Source organism: Sarcophilus harrisii, chromosome 2, assembly GCF_902635505.1.
Source record: "Sarcophilus harrisii chromosome 2, mSarHar1.11, whole genome shotgun sequence".
Classification (NCBI taxonomy): domain Eukaryota; kingdom Metazoa; phylum Chordata; class Mammalia; order Dasyuromorphia; family Dasyuridae; genus Sarcophilus; species Sarcophilus harrisii.
The window spans coordinates 587,265,461-587,285,237 of NC_045427.1; the positions used below are offsets into that span (position 1 = coordinate 587,265,461).

The window sequence follows — 19,777 nt, forward strand, 5'->3', positions numbered from 1 at the left end:
TGGGGCATAATCTGCCTCAGATTTTTTTAATCTTACTGACCTTTTGCTCCCCAATATTCAGCTCAGAATGTTAAGAACTTAAGAAGAATGCTATGCAGGAAGGGGTGGAGGGTTCCTGTTTATTGTGCCTCACTATTATTTTTAGACTATTTACCCCAAAAAATATTAAAGGGGAAGTAAAAAGTCTTTCATTCATTCTTTCATTTGCTCAATATATTTTTATCTAAAGATTACTGTTTTCAAGGTCCTATGGAAAAGCTGAAGCTATATGTCACACTCTCTCCTCATAAGTAGTTAAACAGTCAATGGCACATACATTACCTAGTTGAGAGGAAAAGACTCAAATTCGGTGAGTGCTGACAATCTTTCTTACCATCAAACACAGCCCGACTATATTGAGTTGTTGACGCCAAAGGCTTGCAGGTAGCATCAAACTTATTGCCATAATTGCCAATGCTTACTTCAAACTGAATAGCCTCTCCAATGTCCTGCAGCATGGTTGCAGAGTGAAATACTGCAGCCAGGCTATACTTTCGCCGGCGCTGATATTTCTATAGGTTACAATAGGAGAAAAAAATTATTGAATAACCTTTTCTCTTGCAAGTAAATTCTAACTGATAAAAGCAATTTTAGATTTTAAACTGGAAGAGACAGAGGAGGTCACCTATCCCAACTCCCTCTGCATGGAACAGTGGAAAGAGTTTTGAACTTGAAGTAGGAACTGAGTTTTAGTCATGGGCCCAGTGCTGATTATCTGCATGATTTTGTCCCTTTAACCTTTCTAGGTCTCATTTGGCTCATCTGTAGAATGAAGAGACTGAGCCACGGGACTTCTAAGGTCTTTTTCAACTCTAAATTGATAATACTAAGATCATCTTGTGAATCCCCCTATTTTATGGATGAAAAAACTGAAGCTGATTATATGAACTGAGGATAATTAAATGATTTGCTTACAGGTGATAACTAAGAGCAGAGGCAATATTTGAAGCCTGAGCTCCTGGCTCTGGGACAAGTTGTCTTTACCTCATACAATGAAGGCTCCCAAGTGATTAGAAGTTTCTTGAGGGGAAGAATTGTTTCATTTATTTTTTTATTCTCTGTGCCCAGCATGTTGCCTTACACCTAGTAGGCACTTAATAAATGCTTACTGATTGATTATACTCTCACTGTTAATCATATTTAGGACCTTTTGACATACTGAATCAACACTGTCCAACAGCCCCCTCCACACTAATGCACACATGAAAACCATTCTTTGGGGTCTGTAATAGTAACGTTCAGGCAAGGGCCATGATGCCAGCCTTGCCTCTTGGATTCTGCCCCACGTCCCCACCACATCTGCTGACTGCATGTCCTGCCTAATGGGTCCTCCTGCCGGTTCTCCCCAGCTCTTCCCCGAGTACTCTACAGCTGCATGGGCTTTCTGAAGTCAGCCTTCACCATGTGCTAGATATTTCTTCGGCATACTTTTATAGGTGCTGGCTTACTTCCAAATATCACTTAGTAGCTGTTTGGAAACTCTGCCTGAAACAACTTGTTCTGTACATTCAGCTATTCTCCAAGCACTTGCTTTTGTGCTGGTAGACTGGCTTTGGACACCAGCTGGTCTTGCCAGTCAATATAAAATGTAACAGAAAAAAGAGAAAGAATAGCCATTTATTTAAGTGCTTTAAGGTTTGCAAAATGCAGTATCTCATTTGATAGGATAAGACAAAGTACATGAGTTAAATGGATTGAAAGGTCTCAAGACACTGGCCAACAGTCCAGCCCCTTTGAAAGAGATGCTGCCGTGACTTTACAGACCATCACTTGGTCTGGGTGAGATTTTATTTTGGAAAGTATGTTGGATTTGGAGTCAGAACATGGGTTCAAATTCCAACTTTGTTATTAATACTTAAGAGTTCTTGGGCAAGTCCTTTACTCTCCCTAGATTTCATTTTCCCCATCCATAAAATGGGGCATTTGGACTAGTCGAGCTCTAGGGGGTTCCTTCCAGATCTACACCCAGGATTCTATTTATTCAATTCCACCCGGTCTCTTGATTAGACTGTGTGCAGCCTAAGCCAGAAAACCCACAGACAGCATTCCACTGTGGAATGCAGTCAGAACAATTTGATCCCAAGTAGGAATTTCCTGACTGATTTCCCCCAGGCTTTTCCCAGCTCATAGCACTTCAATGACTCTGTAAAGTGATTCATGATCATGCCCACCTGCTCGGCTGTGGGTGTGCCTCAGGAATATGGTCTCCCTTGCAGCCAGGACCAGACTACTGTGTCCAAGGACTTGGGATGATCTTATGATTTAAAGGGAGAGTAGCCACAGTAAAATTTCACTGTTGGTAAAGGCCATTTTCTGGCTAGCTGAGATTTTATCTAGAATAACCTTTGTCAACTATTACAGGAAAAAACTATATAGTTTTTTAGTATAATGTTAAGTCTTGATAGGAAGCATAACTGATTCTCTTTTTTTTTCATGTTTTTTTTCTTTTGTTCTATATTTTCTTTTACAACATGACTAATATGAGAACGTTTTTCATGATGAATATGTATAACCTATGTCAAGTTTCTTACCATCTCAGAGAGAAAGAGGTGAGGGAAGAAGGGAGAAAATTTGGGACACAAAACTTTAAAAAACTAAATGAGGAAAAATTATCTTTTCATAATATTGGGAAATATAAAATATTATTTAAAATAAAAAAGGGACACAGCTAAAAAAAGCCTCTGATCTTTCAGAGCCTTCATAAAATAGGTAAAGAGCAGGTCCCAAATAGGCAGATTCTCTCATATGTAATCCATCTAACACTTGTGACTTTGGTATTATTTTTGTTCTTGTCTTCCTATAACATCACCCCACGTGAACCACCCAATGTGAAGGACTTGAGGTCCTTCCTTTATTTTCTTGACATTATGAGGATCCAAATGGAGAACAAGAGCTATCTATCAGTAACACCTCATTCTTGGCATGTGACAGGCCCATTTTAAAAATCCAGTTCTACATTTTTCTGGTGACAGACATCCTTCATATGTATAATATATTGCAATACACTTCTGCTGTCAAATAGTGGGATGAATTTAAGTTTCCGTTGGTTGTTTAATTGTGGCCTTTTCTGTCTATATTGTTTAAGTGGGAAATTACTCATGTTCCAAAAAGATCATAGATGAAGTTTGACTTAAGTAATCCTGGTAGTTATCCTGACTTTCATTTCCTTCATATAAAATAAAGAAGCTCAGTAGAGTGGAAAGAATTAAGTCCCAATCCTACCACTTACCGTGTGATCTTGGATGAGTCACATAGAGAAATTATAGAATTTTGAGAGTGGGAAGAGATGTCAGAGGCCATTTAGTTTAACTCATATAAAAGGAATACATATTATAACAAAACTGAAAAGTGATCATTGAACCTCTATTTTGAAACCTCTATTGGGAAGAAACCCATCACTCCTTAATGCAGTCTACTCTATTATAGGACAACTCTAGTAGTTGAGAAATTTTTCCTCATAAGAAACCTAAAGTTGTTATTTTGCAACTTTTACTTACATTCTTAGTTCTATCCACTAGAGCCAAACATAATGAGTTCAATCCCTCCTCTCCATCTCAAATTTTCAGATATTTGAAGATACAGACAGCCCCATTAAGTCTTTTCTTCTCCAGGTTGCACATGTCTAGAATCTCTCAATTGGTTCTCATATGTCATGAATTCAAGGCCTTTGACTCTCCTGGTAGTTCTCTTCTGAATTCTCTTAGGTTCAACAATGTCATTCCTAAATTATGGTTCCCCAAACTGAACCCAGTATTCCAGAAGACATCCAAAGGGGGCCCTTCACTTCAGACCTGCTACCATGTTGATACTGAACTATCCCTCTGAGTCCAGCATTCCAATCTACATCTATTTAATTGTATTATCATCTAATCCATCATCTCTTTATCTTCTCTACAAGAATGAGACTAATTTGTTCTTAATGCTGGTTCCTTCATCCAGCTTCTAACCTGGTCATCTCAGACCATCAGATTCTGCAAATGGAAAATGGGAGAGTATATACTCCTCCAAGAAAGTACTGCTCTGTGTCTCATTATGGACCCAGGATTCTCAAAAAGTGCCTACCAAAGAGATTCAAGACCAGATGTAACTAGAATGCATGTATGTCCATTATCCAAAGAGCAATCTAGCTAATGTGGGGAGGCTCATTGCCTATTGATAATGAGTGGCTACCAATCATTTTTTTTTCAGCCATAGCAATTTATAAAGACTATCTTTGATAGTAAGGAGAGAATATTCAAACAGATGAAGTCATAGATCCCTAGAGTATTGAAATGACACCCTCTTACTGTGATGTTGAATAAGTCACTTAATTTCTTTAAGCCTCAGTTCCCTTAGCCAGAAAAGAGGATTAATGACATTAAATGATCTACCTCAAAAGACTACTGGGATGCCCAAATTTTATGGTCTATATAAAGCACCTTCTAAACATAATGCTGACCTTCTGATTTCCCAGGAAACCCTCAATTGCATGTATTGATCTAACATAAAATAAGAGAAAAAGACAACTTAAGTGTAAGCAATCCTCTAATTTGTATAAACATTAAGAGCATTTGATTTGATTAATATGATAAGTGACTCCAGAAGTTACCTCAACAACGAGTAAGTCATCACTAGGTATGGCTTCAACTTTTTTGTTAGGGGGCGTTTTCTCAAGTAAAGTAGTCAGTTCAACCAGGATCCGACCTCTATAAGCAACTCCTTCACCCTGAAAGGTAATGATACATGTTATTATTAATGTGAATACAAGCCAATAAAAAGCACCTTGTGCATAATATCCTGACCGTCTTTGCATGCCTTGAAATCCTGCCATATAAAGGAGGCTTAGTTTTGTTGGGGGGGGGGGGGGGTTAACAAAGCTTCAGATTCCCAAACCCAATAGACCAGGATGGTAAGAACTAGGTAGGGAATCTAGCTTATCCTTACATTAAAACTTAAGACAGTCTAGAAGAATCTTGAGATATTCCAAAAATTGCTCTTCATTTCTGATTGGAGAGGGTGAGAAATGAACGCCTGGGAGCTCTTCTCTTATTCTCTGCTATTTAAGGAGAGCACTCAAGGAAATTCTCATCCTTTTCTACCCCAGGTGCTTTCTGGGAACTTCATGATTCCAGAAACTCATCATTTTGCAAAATAAAATTAACTCAGAAACTCACATATCCTCAAATCATGTCCTGCCCTGGATAAATGACTTTATCATGCCCCTGAACCAGGTAAGCCCATACCCCACCCCCTACATACACACATACCTTTTCAGCTGTTTTTTTTATTTGTTGTCTCCCCATTAGAATGTGAGTACCTTGAGCATAAGAATTATTTTATCCCTTTCTTTTAATTCACAAGTGCTTAGCAAAGTGCCTGGCACACAGTTGTTACTTAATCAATGTAAACAAAAATGATTGGCAATCATTTGGTATTACCCCTCTCAGTGATACTTGCATTCTAAAAGAGACTATTTGGAAAGTGTGTACTTTAAAGGAAAGGAATAAATCTCATCCAGTGGGAGTAACAGTGTCTAGTCTGGAAATACATTAAATAATTACAGTAAGAATCTGAATGCTTTGGCAGAGAAAGAGTTCTTTCCCCCCATCACCCCAATTAGGTGAATAGATTGGGTGGGGGAGGCAAAGTGGGATTTGAGTTGCATTTTATACAATTTCTCCTAAATACCAACTCTGGTTATAGCGATTACGTCATAGTAAGATATCATTGCCATCAGTCAACTGCTAAAAGCATTCACTTAATTGAGAAACCCACCTTTCCAGAATTCAAGTCATCATATGGATCTGGGAATCCAGTATATTCTCTTGGACTTCCATAAAGATTTAAATAACAAGGTCCAAATGTTGGTACGAAGCCCACTTCTGTTTCTCCTGTTTTCTCTGGGAAGCAAATATCATCATTAGATCATAGGCACTGGAATTTCTAACCTATTAGGTTAGTTGTTAGTTAATGGTGTGAGACTATTTTATTCCACAGGTGCATTAGTTACATTAAAGCAGACTATAAGCACTCACAATGATGCTACTATTTTCCTCTAAAATAATAAATAAAACAATTGTCTCTATTTGCTACCCATACATTGTGCTAATTTTGTGATCTATGAATTTCATTTAAGTAGAAGAATAATAGGCTTTCAAATTGTTCTTTATCATATTTCTACTGGTTTACAAATGGCGTTGTATTACAGATATCACTGACATTAAACAAAAACTGTAATTACATTTATATTTGGTGAGGAAATTTAGTAAGTTGAACATTTATCTTATTTTTTCTAAGAAATATTATTCAGCCTTAAGCAAGTACTTAAAGACAAGTGGTTAGTTACGATTGTATAAAAATTGCTTGTTTAGGGTTAATGGATTTACATGGTAACCCATTCTGTTAGTTTACAAGATTTTTCTATGATTAGAAAAAAAAACTTTTTAAAATCATCATAAATGTCACCATCTATTATAGTTTTTTTCTGGACATCAGACAACTCTCATAGCTTCATTAAAGACTTGGGGGAAATGAGGACATGACTACTGACTTCAAATACCTGAAGGTCTGCCATGTGAAACAAGGAGTAGATTTATTCTCTATCCAGAGGTCAAAACTAAGAACAATGATTCTAGCTGCAAGGAGGTAGAATTTGGCTCCTTTTCAAAATGTTAAAAAATGAAATGGGCTCCTGAGTAGTTAATGAATTCCCTGTCCCTGGAAATGTACAATCAGAAGCTAGATGACAACCTATCATATCAGAGATGTTGTATGGGAAGTTGGTCTAGAAGGAATTCTAAGGCCTTTTCATGAAGATTCTGTGACTTTACGTCTTCAAGTGTAGTCACAGTGTCTGGGTTGACCCTTTTTGTGCCTCAGGCAGCTCCCTAAGACTTAACTATGAAGCCATTGCTGGGTGGTAGAGTTAGGGAATTCAGGGTTCTAGGTTGATGAATCATAAATACTTTGTGGGTTTGAGAACGTAGAGAGTTACACTATGTAGACCATTTCACTCTGCAGCAGCCTAAGTGTGCCTGGGGCTTTTGTGATTCCCAGACCCAGGGTGAAAATTCTCAGGGTGTATCATGCTAATGACAGAAGGAGAGCAGAGACAAAAAAGATAAGCGATTATGTCATAGTAAGATATCATTGCCATCAATGAGATAAAAAAGATAAGAGACAAAAGAATTGGGAGGAGAAGCAGCTCTTTGTGATGGCCTAGAGCACCCCACCATATTTAGCTATTGAGTAACATTTATCTAACGTGCCACAGTTTTATCAGAAAGTAATTTTCATCATACACACACATATGATGAAGTCATTGAAGACAAAAAATAAGTGTAAAAGATGAAAATAAACTAAACAGAAAAGCCGCCACTATTGCATATCTGTTACCAAAATATAAATGGCATGATGTACTCAGCAGTACATGGAATAAGGCAGAGGATTTCTGGATAAGTACCTACCAGGCTCTATTTCTCTTTTCCTACTTTACAATAAACAAATACTAATAAAGATCTGGGGGCAGCTAATGGCACAATGCATGGAGCTCCAGACCTAAAGTCAGGAAGACTCATCTTCAGGTTCAAACCTGGCCTCAGACACTTAGTGGCTGAGTGGAGAGCGGGGGGAAAGGAACAAATCCTAAAGGAATATAGACTCCACTACTGGGTCCATATCCCAAAGAGGCCATAAAATAGGGAAAAGGGCCCACACATGAAAAACTGCTTAGCTGCCCTTTTTGTAGTGGCAAGGAACTGGAAACTGAGTGGATCTCCATTAGTTAGACAATGGCTGAATAAGTTATGGTATATGAATGTTACGGAATATTATTGTTCTGTAAGAAATGATCAGTGGGATGACTTCAGAAATGCCTGGAGAGACTTAAATGAACTGATGCTGAGTAAAGCAAGGAGAGCCAAGAGAGCACTACATAGAGTAACAAGATTATGTGATGATTAATATAATGGGCATGGCCCGTTTCAATAAGGAGACGATTTCAAGCCAATCCCAATAGACTTGGGATGGAATATGCCAATTGCATTCAGAGAGAGGACTATGGAGACTGAATGTGAATTGAAGCATAGTATTTTCACCTTTTCGTTTGTTTGATTTTTCTCAGTTTTTTTTCCCCTTTTGGTCTGATATTTTTACATGATAAATATTGAAATATATTTAAAAGGATTGTATTTAAATCAGATTGCTTGCTGTCTTGAGGAGAGGGGAGGTAAGAGAAGGAGGAAGAAAAATTTAGAACACAAAGTCTTAGAAATATGAATGTTGAAAACTACCTTTACATGTATCTTTACATGTATTTGGAAAAATAAAAAAAAACTATTGATAATAAAAAGAAATGATAAAATAATAAAAAAGAAACCTAGACTCCTCTATTTGCAGGGTACTTTAGAGATCATCTAGCAATCTTGAAGAAAGGGAAACCTAATCTCAAAGTGAAGGTGACTTGTCCTAATGCCAGAACGGGGCCTAGATCTGGGGTGACACCACTCATCTCTGTTTATCCTTCATCTCACTATTCTACTTTTCCTCTTTGTTCATCTGGGGTAAGGCCCTTGTATCATTCAAGTAAATGTTTAAACCAGTAAGGACAGATATTTGTCCTTTCCCTTCTCTGGGAATGAATATTCTAGGTCTTTTCCAATGACTTTTTATTTTTTTAGAAAGAAAAGAAACACTTCTGTGAATTTTCTGTTTTTTTCCCAAATTAATCACCCAGCCAATGGCCAAAAAATTTTCTCTTACATTTTTCCTTCCTTAAGGCCATTTTCTTTTCATCAGTTCAATTCCATTCAATCAAGCATCTATTGACACACTATGTGCTATTTTGTGGACTTCATGCAAGATGAAATTATGAATCAAAGACACCAAATCATATCCAGAAGGAACTGAGACTTTGATATCCAAAGCAATCCTAAAAGCAGTCTCCTTAGGGGGTGATACACCTATTCCAAAGATGGTTCTAGGTCTCAGAATATTTTGGAACAAAATTCTCTTTGGGTTTTTTCGGAGCTCTTTAAAGCCTGTTACACATTCTCCCAAATCTCTTACTGACTGTCAGGCTTTCCCTTTGAAGGGATGGATTTCACATTAAGAAAGAACTAACCCTGGTTGGATAAGAGGGATGATCTAAAGCAACAACTTCAAAGGGAAGTTTAGAAATATGTCTTAAAGCTACAATATTTCCAGGACTCCTAATTTCATCAATGTGAATACTCCCTCTGTTATTAAGGCAACTTACTTTCTATAACTTAAGGGATGGTTTTCCAGAGTTGTGGGTAAATTATTCATTATTCTGGGGTCAGGTAATGAGTTAATTTTTGGTCTAAAACATTAATCACATTACTTTCTCTTTACATTATATTGCACAGTTAGGTCTAATACAATAGTAATTATTACCCCTCAATCTTTGTTAGATAACCTTAAGTCTCCCAAACTTTTCTCAAATTACCTCTTAATACAGTTTTATAAATTCTCTCCCAGAAGAATTAATATTCCGCTTTCTATCCCCAGCACAAAGCACAATACCTTGCACATATGAGATGCTTAACAATTTTTTTAATTGAATTAAATATTAGACCTGGTTTGATAGTCTACCTTCTGAATAAAGAAAGCAGTGGGCCTGGAATTGGGAAGACCTACATTTAAATCCAATTTCAAATACTTACTAGTTGTGTGACTCTGGGACTTAACTTTTGTTTCAATTTTCTGATCTATAAAATGGGGATAATAATAATAGGGTTGTTGTGAGGATCAAATGAGATAACTATAAAGCATTTAGCAGAGTGTCTGGCACATAGTGAGAGCTATATAAATGTTAGCTATTATTATTAACACTTAATAGTTGTCTCACCTTGGGCAAATATAGGAAAATTTCCCAATGATTGATCTGTTATTTAGTCATAGCTAGAAGGAATCTTGGGAATTATTGAATATGATCCCGTCATTTTACACATGTGAAAACTGATGCTTACATAGGCAAATGACTTGTTCAGGGTCACACAGTGAGTAAGTGGCAGAACTGACTAGAGATCCAGGTTTTAGACTATTAGTCCTACATTGATTTAACTAATTTTGCTGAGTCTTTCCTGAACCCTTGACATTTCTTCTACATTCTTTTTTAAAACCTCGTGACCAAAGCTGGATACAATACTCTATTCATAGACGGATGATTGTAAAATATAGAGGAAGGTTCATATTCCTGTTCTTGGCCTTGCCTATTCTTTTTAATATAGCTAAATATCAGTCTGGCATTTCCCCAACAATCTTACATTGATGATTCATATTTATCCTGTGGTCTCCTACAATGCATTTCCTGTATTTCTAAAAAGTTTATTGATAAAATTCATAGTGGCCCTTCCTTATCCTATATTTGTACTTTGGAGAGTTTGCCCTAAAATGTATAGCTTCATATTTGTCCCTAGAAAATTTTAGCTTTTTTTTCAGGACCAATTTTTATTCATGTTAGAAAAGATAAAATTTTGAATTTTAGTCCTATGGTGTTCATTTAGTTTTCATTGCAAATCTGATGAGTCTTCAAAGTTTTTATATTAATTATTGTTGTTATTTAGTCATTTTTCAGTTACATATTACTTTTTTTGATCCCATTTTGGGTTTTCTTGGCAAAGATAATGGAGTAGCTTGCCATTTCCTTCTCCTGCTCATTTTACAGATACTAAAACAAACAGGGTTAAGTGACTTATCCAGGTAGTAAGAGTCTGAAGCTAGATTTGAACTCAGGAAGATGAGTTTTCCTAACTGCAGGCCCAGTCCTCTTTCCACTGTACTACTAGCTACCCTCTATATCAATTAAAATGGCCCAAAATTTGATCCGTAGGGGCCATAACTGCACATAAAGTCATAGAGCCCACCACTGTTCAGCTCTGAACACAACCTCTTTGAGGGCTGAGCACTGAGTGTGAGCAAGACAGCTGCCAACCAGAGCCTTCTCTCCCATGTTTCTTCTGAGATGAAAGGAAGAAATTCTATCCATTCTGAGTCCACCTTTACTGGTTTTTTAAAGGGAGGGATGGTGGAGGGGAAGGAGAATTTTCTTCACCTGACATGGCTGTTACCAATTAATACCACTGACCAATATTTTTTCAAATCCAATTATTAAAATATTGACACCTGAGGGAATTTCAGATAGATTTTCTGCTTTTGATTCCATCAAGTCTGCTTGTGTTAAATTACACATTTTTGTACTTGGGTAGCCAAGCATTAAAACACAATCAGATTGAAAAATCAATGAAATCCATGTCCTGGGCTTAAGTGAAAAAGTTACTTCCAATTCCAGAACCACTGACCTTGGTGTCCACATCTATGTAGCCCGTGAGCACAAAAAGAGCATGGGTTATAAAAACAATTAAACAGTCTCATCAATCACAGGGCAGGCAAGCAGCAGGAGGAGCATCTAAGGTACAGAAGGGAACTGTAGGGGAGGGGGGCGGGGTCCAGCATTGCAGAAGCAGGTTCATTGCCAAGCTCAGCTCTGCAGCACTGTCATGCATGGGTAACACAGTGATGGTTCCACTGCCAAAACCATTTGGAGGACAAAATATGAAGCTCCATTTTAGAAATGAATGCGTTTTTGTGTGCCAAACACTGAAGGATAGTCTGGGCAGTGGAGGGCGTAAGTCACAAAACATGAAACCTGTGTATGACGCAGCGTAAGCTCCCGAAGGTGAAGAATCTATATTGTAAAAATATGACTGGTTAAACAACAAGAGAAAAAACAGGTATTATGGAACACTGGAGAAGTTAATTTATTAAGTGGATGGTTTAGCAACACTTAAATTAACTCAAATTCAGACCCCAAAGAGAATAATGCCATCCTGTTTTACACCAATTTAGTCAATAAGGTTAAAAAAAAATTAGAAGTTTTTGTCCCCCTCCCCTTGAAAATTCCCCCACAAGATTTCCCACTTTGAATTAGCATCAAAAATATGTCTGAAAGAAGTGACCATCAGGAGCCTGGAGGGGTTTCTGTTGGGAAGAGGCAGGTATAGCACCTTACATTTTTATTAAAAAAAACCCTTTAACCTAGACTTGGCTGCTTTGGAGTCAGGAACCTAGGATTTGAGAGCATTCTTATGGTCTACTATGGTTATTTCTGCACACAAAAAAGAGTGTTCAACTAGGGAAATCACAGAGTAAATTTCTTCTTCTCATGCTAATTAATAGCTGTTCGGAGACTTTTAGTCTTAGAAGAGATTCATTGAGAGATTCAGTGATTTATCAAGGGTCACATAGCCAGGATGCACTAAAGGTAGAACTTAAAGCCGACTCTTTCTGAACCCATGGCTGGATCTCTACCTACTATGGCATACTGACTCTCATTTTCATAAGTCTATAATATTTTATCCCAAACATAGTTTTGTCCCTCTCTAAGGGCTTGCCTAGTCCTTATTGCAATGTGATGTGTAATACAAAATGGAGCATCAGAGTACCTCAAAAAGGGGAAAATCCAGAAGACCCGTCCCTTTGAGGCAGCTATGTGGCTTAATGAATGAAGTGTTAGAGTGGGAATTGGGAAGACCTGTGTTTGAATTCTTCCACAAACTAGGCATCTTCCCTTAACCTGTTTGTCTATAAAATAAAGAGAATAATAGAATCTACCCTACAGAATTCTTGTGAAGAGCAAACACAATAGTATTTGTAAAGCACTGTGTAAATCTTCATGTGTTCTATAAATGTTAGTTATAATTGTTGATAACATCATTATCACAATCGCAATTGATTTAAAAGTGAGAGAACAAACTAATGAACCATCTGGGCCATAAGAGAAGGCCACACATGCGTCTCTTGAAATGAAATTTTACAAGGTTGTTAACTTTCTCAATGGTCCTGGCAACTATAATCTGGGAATGTATTCCAGGATATAGGATTAATGAATAATAGATGGGGGCCATGGCCAATACTAATTTCCACAACTTTCCCTATCAATCCTTACTACAGTGTAACTTACAAACCAAAATGGAGTCTCAAGGCTCCTTAGATCTGAGGAATCTAAGGTCCTTGTCTCTTTTTTTCTTGCTGTGTTAATCTACTTCTGTCTTACGCAATCTTGAAAAACAGTACTAAAGAATCATGGCTCATTTCTGCTTTATAATCTGTTTAAAAAAAAAACCCTTATTTCAAAATCCCAACTTGAAACTAGGGGCCTGGCACCCAGTGTTAACTCTATACCCAAAACAAAGATGGATATATAATCTATTATCATTAGTAGACCCAGGCTTAATTATAACACTCTTTGTTTTAATACAACATTGTTAAAATCAGAAGTAGATGGAGCTCCATCTCCATAATACAGTTGTTTTATGTTCAATGTTTGCATGTCTTATCACCCATGGATGGCTGCCAACTGTTAGTTGGAAAGACTCCTCAATGAGAAATGATCCATTAAAAGGCATACAGAAATAGTGGCTGGGAGACTCAGTCCCATAAAAGGTTTAAACTATTGTAATTATCTGTGAATTAACTGCATTGCTTAGTCAAGACCATAGTCTCGCTCAAATGGTGCGCTGGATTGACTATGTTTATTTTTAAGCCTCGATACCCATCTATAATGATCTGTTACAAAATGTTCTAGTGTGGAGTCTTTACATCTTCTTTCTTGAACGTAGAATGGGTGACTTACCTTCCACTTCCCCACCTGATGCAGCAATTTTAGAGAGATACAGATATGTGGTTCCTACTACATCATTCTTGGTAAGACGATCCCTGAAAAAAAAAAGAAGAAATTAGGGTTTTGTCCTGTGCAGATAGATGCTATGATTGGTAAATCAAGCAATCAACAAGGATTTATGAAGCACTTGCTGTGGGCCAGGGGTTTATGATAGGCACTGAAAATGAAAAGACAAAAGATGAAATAATCTCTGCCACCAAGGAGTTTGTAAATTAATAAGAATTTCAAGCTTTATCTCCTTCCTCTTGGACAGTGAGACAAATGTATTAGTCTTTACATAATTTTTAAAGTTGAATTTTTATTGGATTCATTGGGTGATGTGGGAATTATGTGCATTATTGGATGATTCAACTAGAGTAAGTTCAATAATGCTCCACATCTGTGAGTTAAGGCCCATCCATGAGAGGAAGGTGAAGTCTTCCTTGACATGCCTGAATTTCTGAGGGCAGTGTGGTCTACCAGGAAATCTTCTCAGAGGTGACTTTGAGAGCTTTGTGTGTCTCCCCTGAGTATCTTGGAAAATCAGCAATCATACTCTATGTAACGGTCAGTCACTGGAACTGCTGACCATTACAGTTCCATATGATTCCCCTCTTTCATCTAGTGACATGTCTTTCTGGGGGTTCCCAGAGGAGTTTTGATAGTCCCACTCATTCACATAAACCCTTTCCTTGGTGACTGAGAAAGAATAAGACCCAACTTGCATGAACAAAATGGTTATAGCCTCAAAGAATTGAGCATTAGGCTCAATTCTCTCCTGCATATCAGGTTAGCCAACTAGACTAATCTTTGAGAGTCTTACAGGGGACATCCTTCTGTGACTTAATCATTTTCCCTAGAGAACTGAAACGTTTCTGTATGGCATGCATCTAAAGGTCAAGTTCCAGGGATAATTAAATTGTTTCAAGGCCAGGCTTTTGAGGAGCCAAATTTGGTCAGAACCAACTCATATTGTCAGGGCCACTTTACCTTCAGGACAGGTTTGGACCTGAGACAGATCCTATCTATTGGTTAAGAGATAGTCTCCCAAACCAATATATCATTGGAGGACCCCTGAGTCTCTGGAACTTTTCTAGATGATACTAGATTGATGCAATGTGTGATTATTGAAATGAACATTTAATTGCCCTCTTCCCTCCTATATCCCCCCCTTCTTCATATATTTTCCCTCCTTGGATTCCATGACACTAAATTCCCATTGTTCCATTCAACAATTCAATCTAACAGATGTTTGTTAAGGACCTATGTACCAAATATAGGAATATAAAAACAAAAACAAAATAATAATTCTTTATTATTTAGGGAACTTTAGGGAATTTATCATCTGGGTGGAAATACAATGTGTATATGGCAAAAGACATATAAAGCTTCAGTGTAGTAAATTTAAAGGAAATCAGGAGGAAGAGAAGACAAATAACTGGAGAAAAGTCAAGAAAAGTCGTATAGGAAATGGCAAGAGATAAAAGAGATAAGTGGGAGCCAGATTTGTTCCCCTTTAGGTCTTTGGTTACTCCTTTTTTGTCTCTTTTGTTTGCTCTTTTTCATTCTCCTGCCTCTCAAACACTTCCCTCAAGGTCCTTTGCTTATAGTTCTATTCTTTCTATATCTTTCCCCCACATTATCAACCATTCCCATGGCTACAAGTATCACTTATATGTAAATAATTTCTAGATACAAACTGCCCCACATCCAATCTCACCCAATCTTCTATTTCTATTGATGGCAAAACCATCCTCCAGGCTTCTCCAGGCTTCAATCCTTGGAGTCATCATCTCTAGCTCTCATCATCTCTCATGTTTTTACATGATGTACAAAGCTCTGTTGATGTTAATTTTACACCTCTTCATCCATCCCTTCCTTTCTTCTTCCATTTAACCACTCTGTTCTTATCAAGCCCTTATTTCTGCTTGTTTAGCCTATCATAACAACTGTCTAGCTGGTCTTGCTTCAGTCATAAACTCACTCAAATTTACCATCCCTAAAACTGGCACTATAATCTTACTACTGTTATATTGAATTATTCCACTCAAAATCATCAGTGACTCCCCATTCCCAACTAAGTATAAATTTATTTGACCTTAGTATACAAGACTCCCTACAATCTGGCTGCAACCTACTTTTCCAGTATTCTGTCACTTTAGTAGTATAACTCCACATTCCTTCCATAAGTATCTTTTCTTTTGCCTTATTCTTATTCTTCCCTCTTCTGTCTCAGGCAGTCTACTTATCTATTGAAATCTTCCATTTTCTTCAAAGGTTCTCCTCAGGTTTCCCATCTACCTTAAAACTTTCCCTGATTGCCCCCAATAGAAGCAATGGTTCATCTTTAACTGCTTTTAGCATCATACCTTATCTTACATTTACCCTATTTATCTATATTTATCATATCTTTTATACCATATGTATATCTTTCTCTCCCATTAGGTTTTATGCTCTTTGAAAGCACATAATAGGTATGGTTGTTGAATCGAATTGAATTGAACTGAGTTAAATTGAATTTTTGTCTAAAGGTATGTCTCTGCTCCATAATCACATTCTATACGTTCACTATAAAATTTGTGTGGACATTGGATCCATTCTATTTCACCAACCTGGACACACCCAACTGGCAAAGTTCCAGGTGGGCATAAAGAGTGTGTCTTTCCAAAGATAGAGTATCATAAGCTGGAGAAATAAAATAATTAATTGTACCCACTGGCAGTGAACATAACTTCTAGCAAAGAAGCTTTGTTATATCCAATTGGGCAGCATCTCACTATTGTTTCAATTAGCTGTTTGTCTAGCTACATAATCAAGACTAGCTTGCCTTTTGGTTCAGTTCCCAGGAGACAGTAGGTTGGTTATAATAGAGAGAACTGGGATAACCAGTCTTTTTACAGCAAAATCCAAAGACATAGGCAGAGAAAAGGTTCTCCTCACCCCACCCCACCCCACCCTTATACTTCTACATTGCTATGGGCTATATTGTTATATTCATAAAGCTAGAAATGAAAGTAAGGTAGAGTATGCTAAGAAATGAGAACAAGATCCTGTCATGGTTATTTAACGATGGGTTCCCACTTTTTTTTAGGTGAGGGGAGGAGCAGAAGTAAAATCCAGATCTGTGGTTTCATCAGTTTAGGAGCCTCTAAGTGAAAAAATCCCTTCTATCAATGCAAATCAGCCCTTTTCCAGCAACATAACATCTCAGAGAGATGTCAAAGGACAAAGCAAAGTTAAGTGACTTGCCCAGTGTCTGTCAGCCAATATAGCAAAGAATCAAACTCTACATGACTCAGAACCTAGCTCTATATTTATTGCATTAGATTGCCCTTCAATGAATTTCTGTACCATTAAAGTTTCCCTTCCTTCCTCCCTTCCTTGTATTTATTGTCTTGATTATGTACAAAGCACTCTCTCTAGGCATTGGGAATAAAAGGATAAAAAATATTTTAAATTATACAGTCCAAAGAAGTTACGTACACAGATAAATATTAATCAATCAGTAAAATGAGACTATTATATGCCTGAAGTTGTGCCAGGTGTTGGAGACAGATACAAAAATTAAATAGTTCCTGGACTCATGGAGCTTATGCTCCTGGGGGTAGATGAGGTGGGTAGTAAAGGGAAGAACTAGATTAGGTGTGATGGAATCCAAAAAAGATCCAGACAAAGTTCTCTAGGAAATTTTGGAAAGGGAAGGAACAGCTCCAGTTGAAATTAATTTTTTAGATTAAGATAGAAACCAATCAGAAGTTTTAACTCACCAGTCATACACTGTTAACTTTATTTTTTCACACACTGAAGGAAACTGTTAAAAAGAGTTAGAAAAGAAGATGTCATTTCTAAAATTAGGCAATTTTTACATTTTAAAAATTCTTTCCAAGTAGATGAAAAATACTCAACCTTGATTTGAAGACTGACAACTTGATTCCACTCTGGATTTGCATTTTTCTCTATTATGTCTGTGGAAACCTGAAAAAATTACCAGCGTAAAACAACATTAATTCAAGTTTACAATTTCCCTGATAGACTGTTGCACCTACTGTTTGGTGCCATCATTTTGTAGATTTAGCTCCACTGAACTCTAATAATATAATATGTACAGACATTTCTTCATTTGTCAGTTATATATTATGAAATAGGGAATTTTATCAAGTATGAAAAATAGTCTATATCAGTCCACATCATTGTTTTATGCCAAGCATTTCTTGGGTGTGTTGCTTATAGATTTTTAACCCTCAGATTTCTCATGTGATAATCATGAGAAATAACAAAATTAAGGAAAAACAATACATGAAATTACAGATGTTTAAGCTGTCTAAGCTTGCTAGCAAAATTAAGAAATGAGATGGCAGGTCTTTAAAACATAGGGAATAGAAACTAGATCTGTGATTTCATCAGCATATGGACCTTTCTGGTGAAGGAATTCCTTCTACCAATGCAGATCTGCATCCAGCTTGCCATTTGTAGACTGAGAGATGTGTAGGACATTAAGAGGTCAAGGGCCTTACCCAGGGTTACATAGACAAGATGTGTCAAAGGACAAGACTTTGTCTTCTGGCTTTACCTTTCCAGCCTCTCCACCACAGTTTACTTACTTAAGGTATAACATTATGTTTTAGCAGAATCTTACCTGCAGTTCTTGGGATCTTTGCAATGAAACAAAATGATTACATTTCTCCCTACAATAGAGAATCCCACCTAAGGAAGAGTTTCTTTGAATTGCACTGAAGCCTTATGACTGCCGGGGCTGCTGTGATGATTTGGGGTGAAGTGTCTGAAAGTGTAGATCCTGAGCAGGGGAGGGGGAGGGATTATCTGGAGCCTGGCCCATTTTCCAAATGAACCAGTCATAAGGGCATAGACTTGTCAAATCTGCCAACAATCGGAATATTCTTGCTGGGCTCAGTTTAACAGTGCCATTGACTGATGTTTAACTATCAGTTTTAGGTAGCAAAGTTTTTATTTCTATAAGTATCCTTATTCACATCATGCCATACATACCTTTTTCCCAGCAAAACAAACTTCTACAAATGGATCTACTAAGTTTTTCTTGTCTACTTCGCCTCCAAATATTTCCTTGACAGTCTGTGAGAAGGCATCATCCACTAGAAATGAAAATATAGACAGGAGATAGTAATTTTGATCTTAAAAACATAGAAATTACTAACAAATATGCTTTGAATGAATGGAGAATTTGTCATTAGAAGCAGCAAGAGTTGGAAATATATAAAAGAATGCTAGTAAATGTTTAATATTTGGCAATATATAGACTATATATGCCTCTCTGCCTCTCTATAAATTACCATTAATTCCTTGGGGGGATATCTAGAAAGATGCAAGCTAAAGGGTGACTGAGAAAAAAAAATTACTCTATCCTCTTTTACAGGTTGGTTCAAAAGCCAACCCAATCAATTGTCTGAGGCCAGTCTCGGGAAACCCTGAGGAGTTGCCAAATGTCCTTTTAGCAAGTTATAGATGTGCCTGCCTATTCTTTATAGGAGTATCTATATCTATAGATACTATATATATATCTATATCTATATAGTATCTATATCTATAACTCCAAATTGAATGGAGAGGGAGATACTTCCTCTTCTCAAACCAGACTTCTTCAGGAAGCAAGCTGACAAGGTGATCTAGTCTTCTAGCTGTTGTTATTTAAGTAATAAATAACAATGTAGGTTTAATGGATAGAATACTTTTAAATGGGAATTTTTATGTTAAACATTCACAAATACAAGTGCCATCATTTGGAATGATTCTCCTGACTTCAAAGATATTCTCTCATGCTTCAATGAAAGAGCTCAATTATATTAGTAATATTGCTTCTTTCCAATTTTCTTGAACATTTTAAGAGAAAAGAGATTTGTCTGTGCAATTGAATTATTTGGTTAAAAGTCTAATTCTGATGCCTCACTGTGAACATAGAGACAGGCTTAAGTTCTGGAAGTTTATACCAGTTGAATAAACATTGCCAGGCTCTAACCATTGTGGAACTGCTTTGAGCACCCTCCCGGGAACAGATGGCTAACTCTCTGAGGATCATCTAATTTAAGTAAGAAGAGGCTCATT

The 19,777-nt window shown here is 37.1% G+C and overlaps 1 protein-coding gene across 2 annotated transcripts in view; it reads right to left on the minus strand.

The window, feature by feature from the left end:
- Positions 1 to 19,777, minus strand: part of MYOF (myoferlin) — a 155,842-nt gene that overhangs the window by 58,565 nt on the left and 77,500 nt on the right. The window contains exons 13-20 of one of the 2 annotated variants that reach the window (XM_031956077.1): positions 18,707 to 18,810; positions 17,606 to 17,674; positions 17,467 to 17,510; positions 13,673 to 13,755; positions 11,687 to 11,725; positions 5,794 to 5,918; positions 4,628 to 4,744; positions 374 to 551 (exon numbers count right to left, since the gene is read on the minus strand). In XM_031956077.1, the coding sequence (XP_031811937.1) occupies positions 374 to 551; positions 4,628 to 4,744; positions 5,794 to 5,918; positions 11,687 to 11,725; positions 13,673 to 13,755; positions 17,467 to 17,510; positions 17,606 to 17,674; positions 18,707 to 18,810 (759 nt within the window). The remainder of the gene's footprint in view (positions 1 to 373; positions 552 to 4,627; positions 4,745 to 5,793; positions 5,919 to 11,686; positions 11,726 to 13,672; positions 13,756 to 17,466; positions 17,511 to 17,605; positions 17,675 to 18,706; positions 18,811 to 19,777) is intronic. The other variant, XM_031956078.1, reaches the window with a different exon arrangement.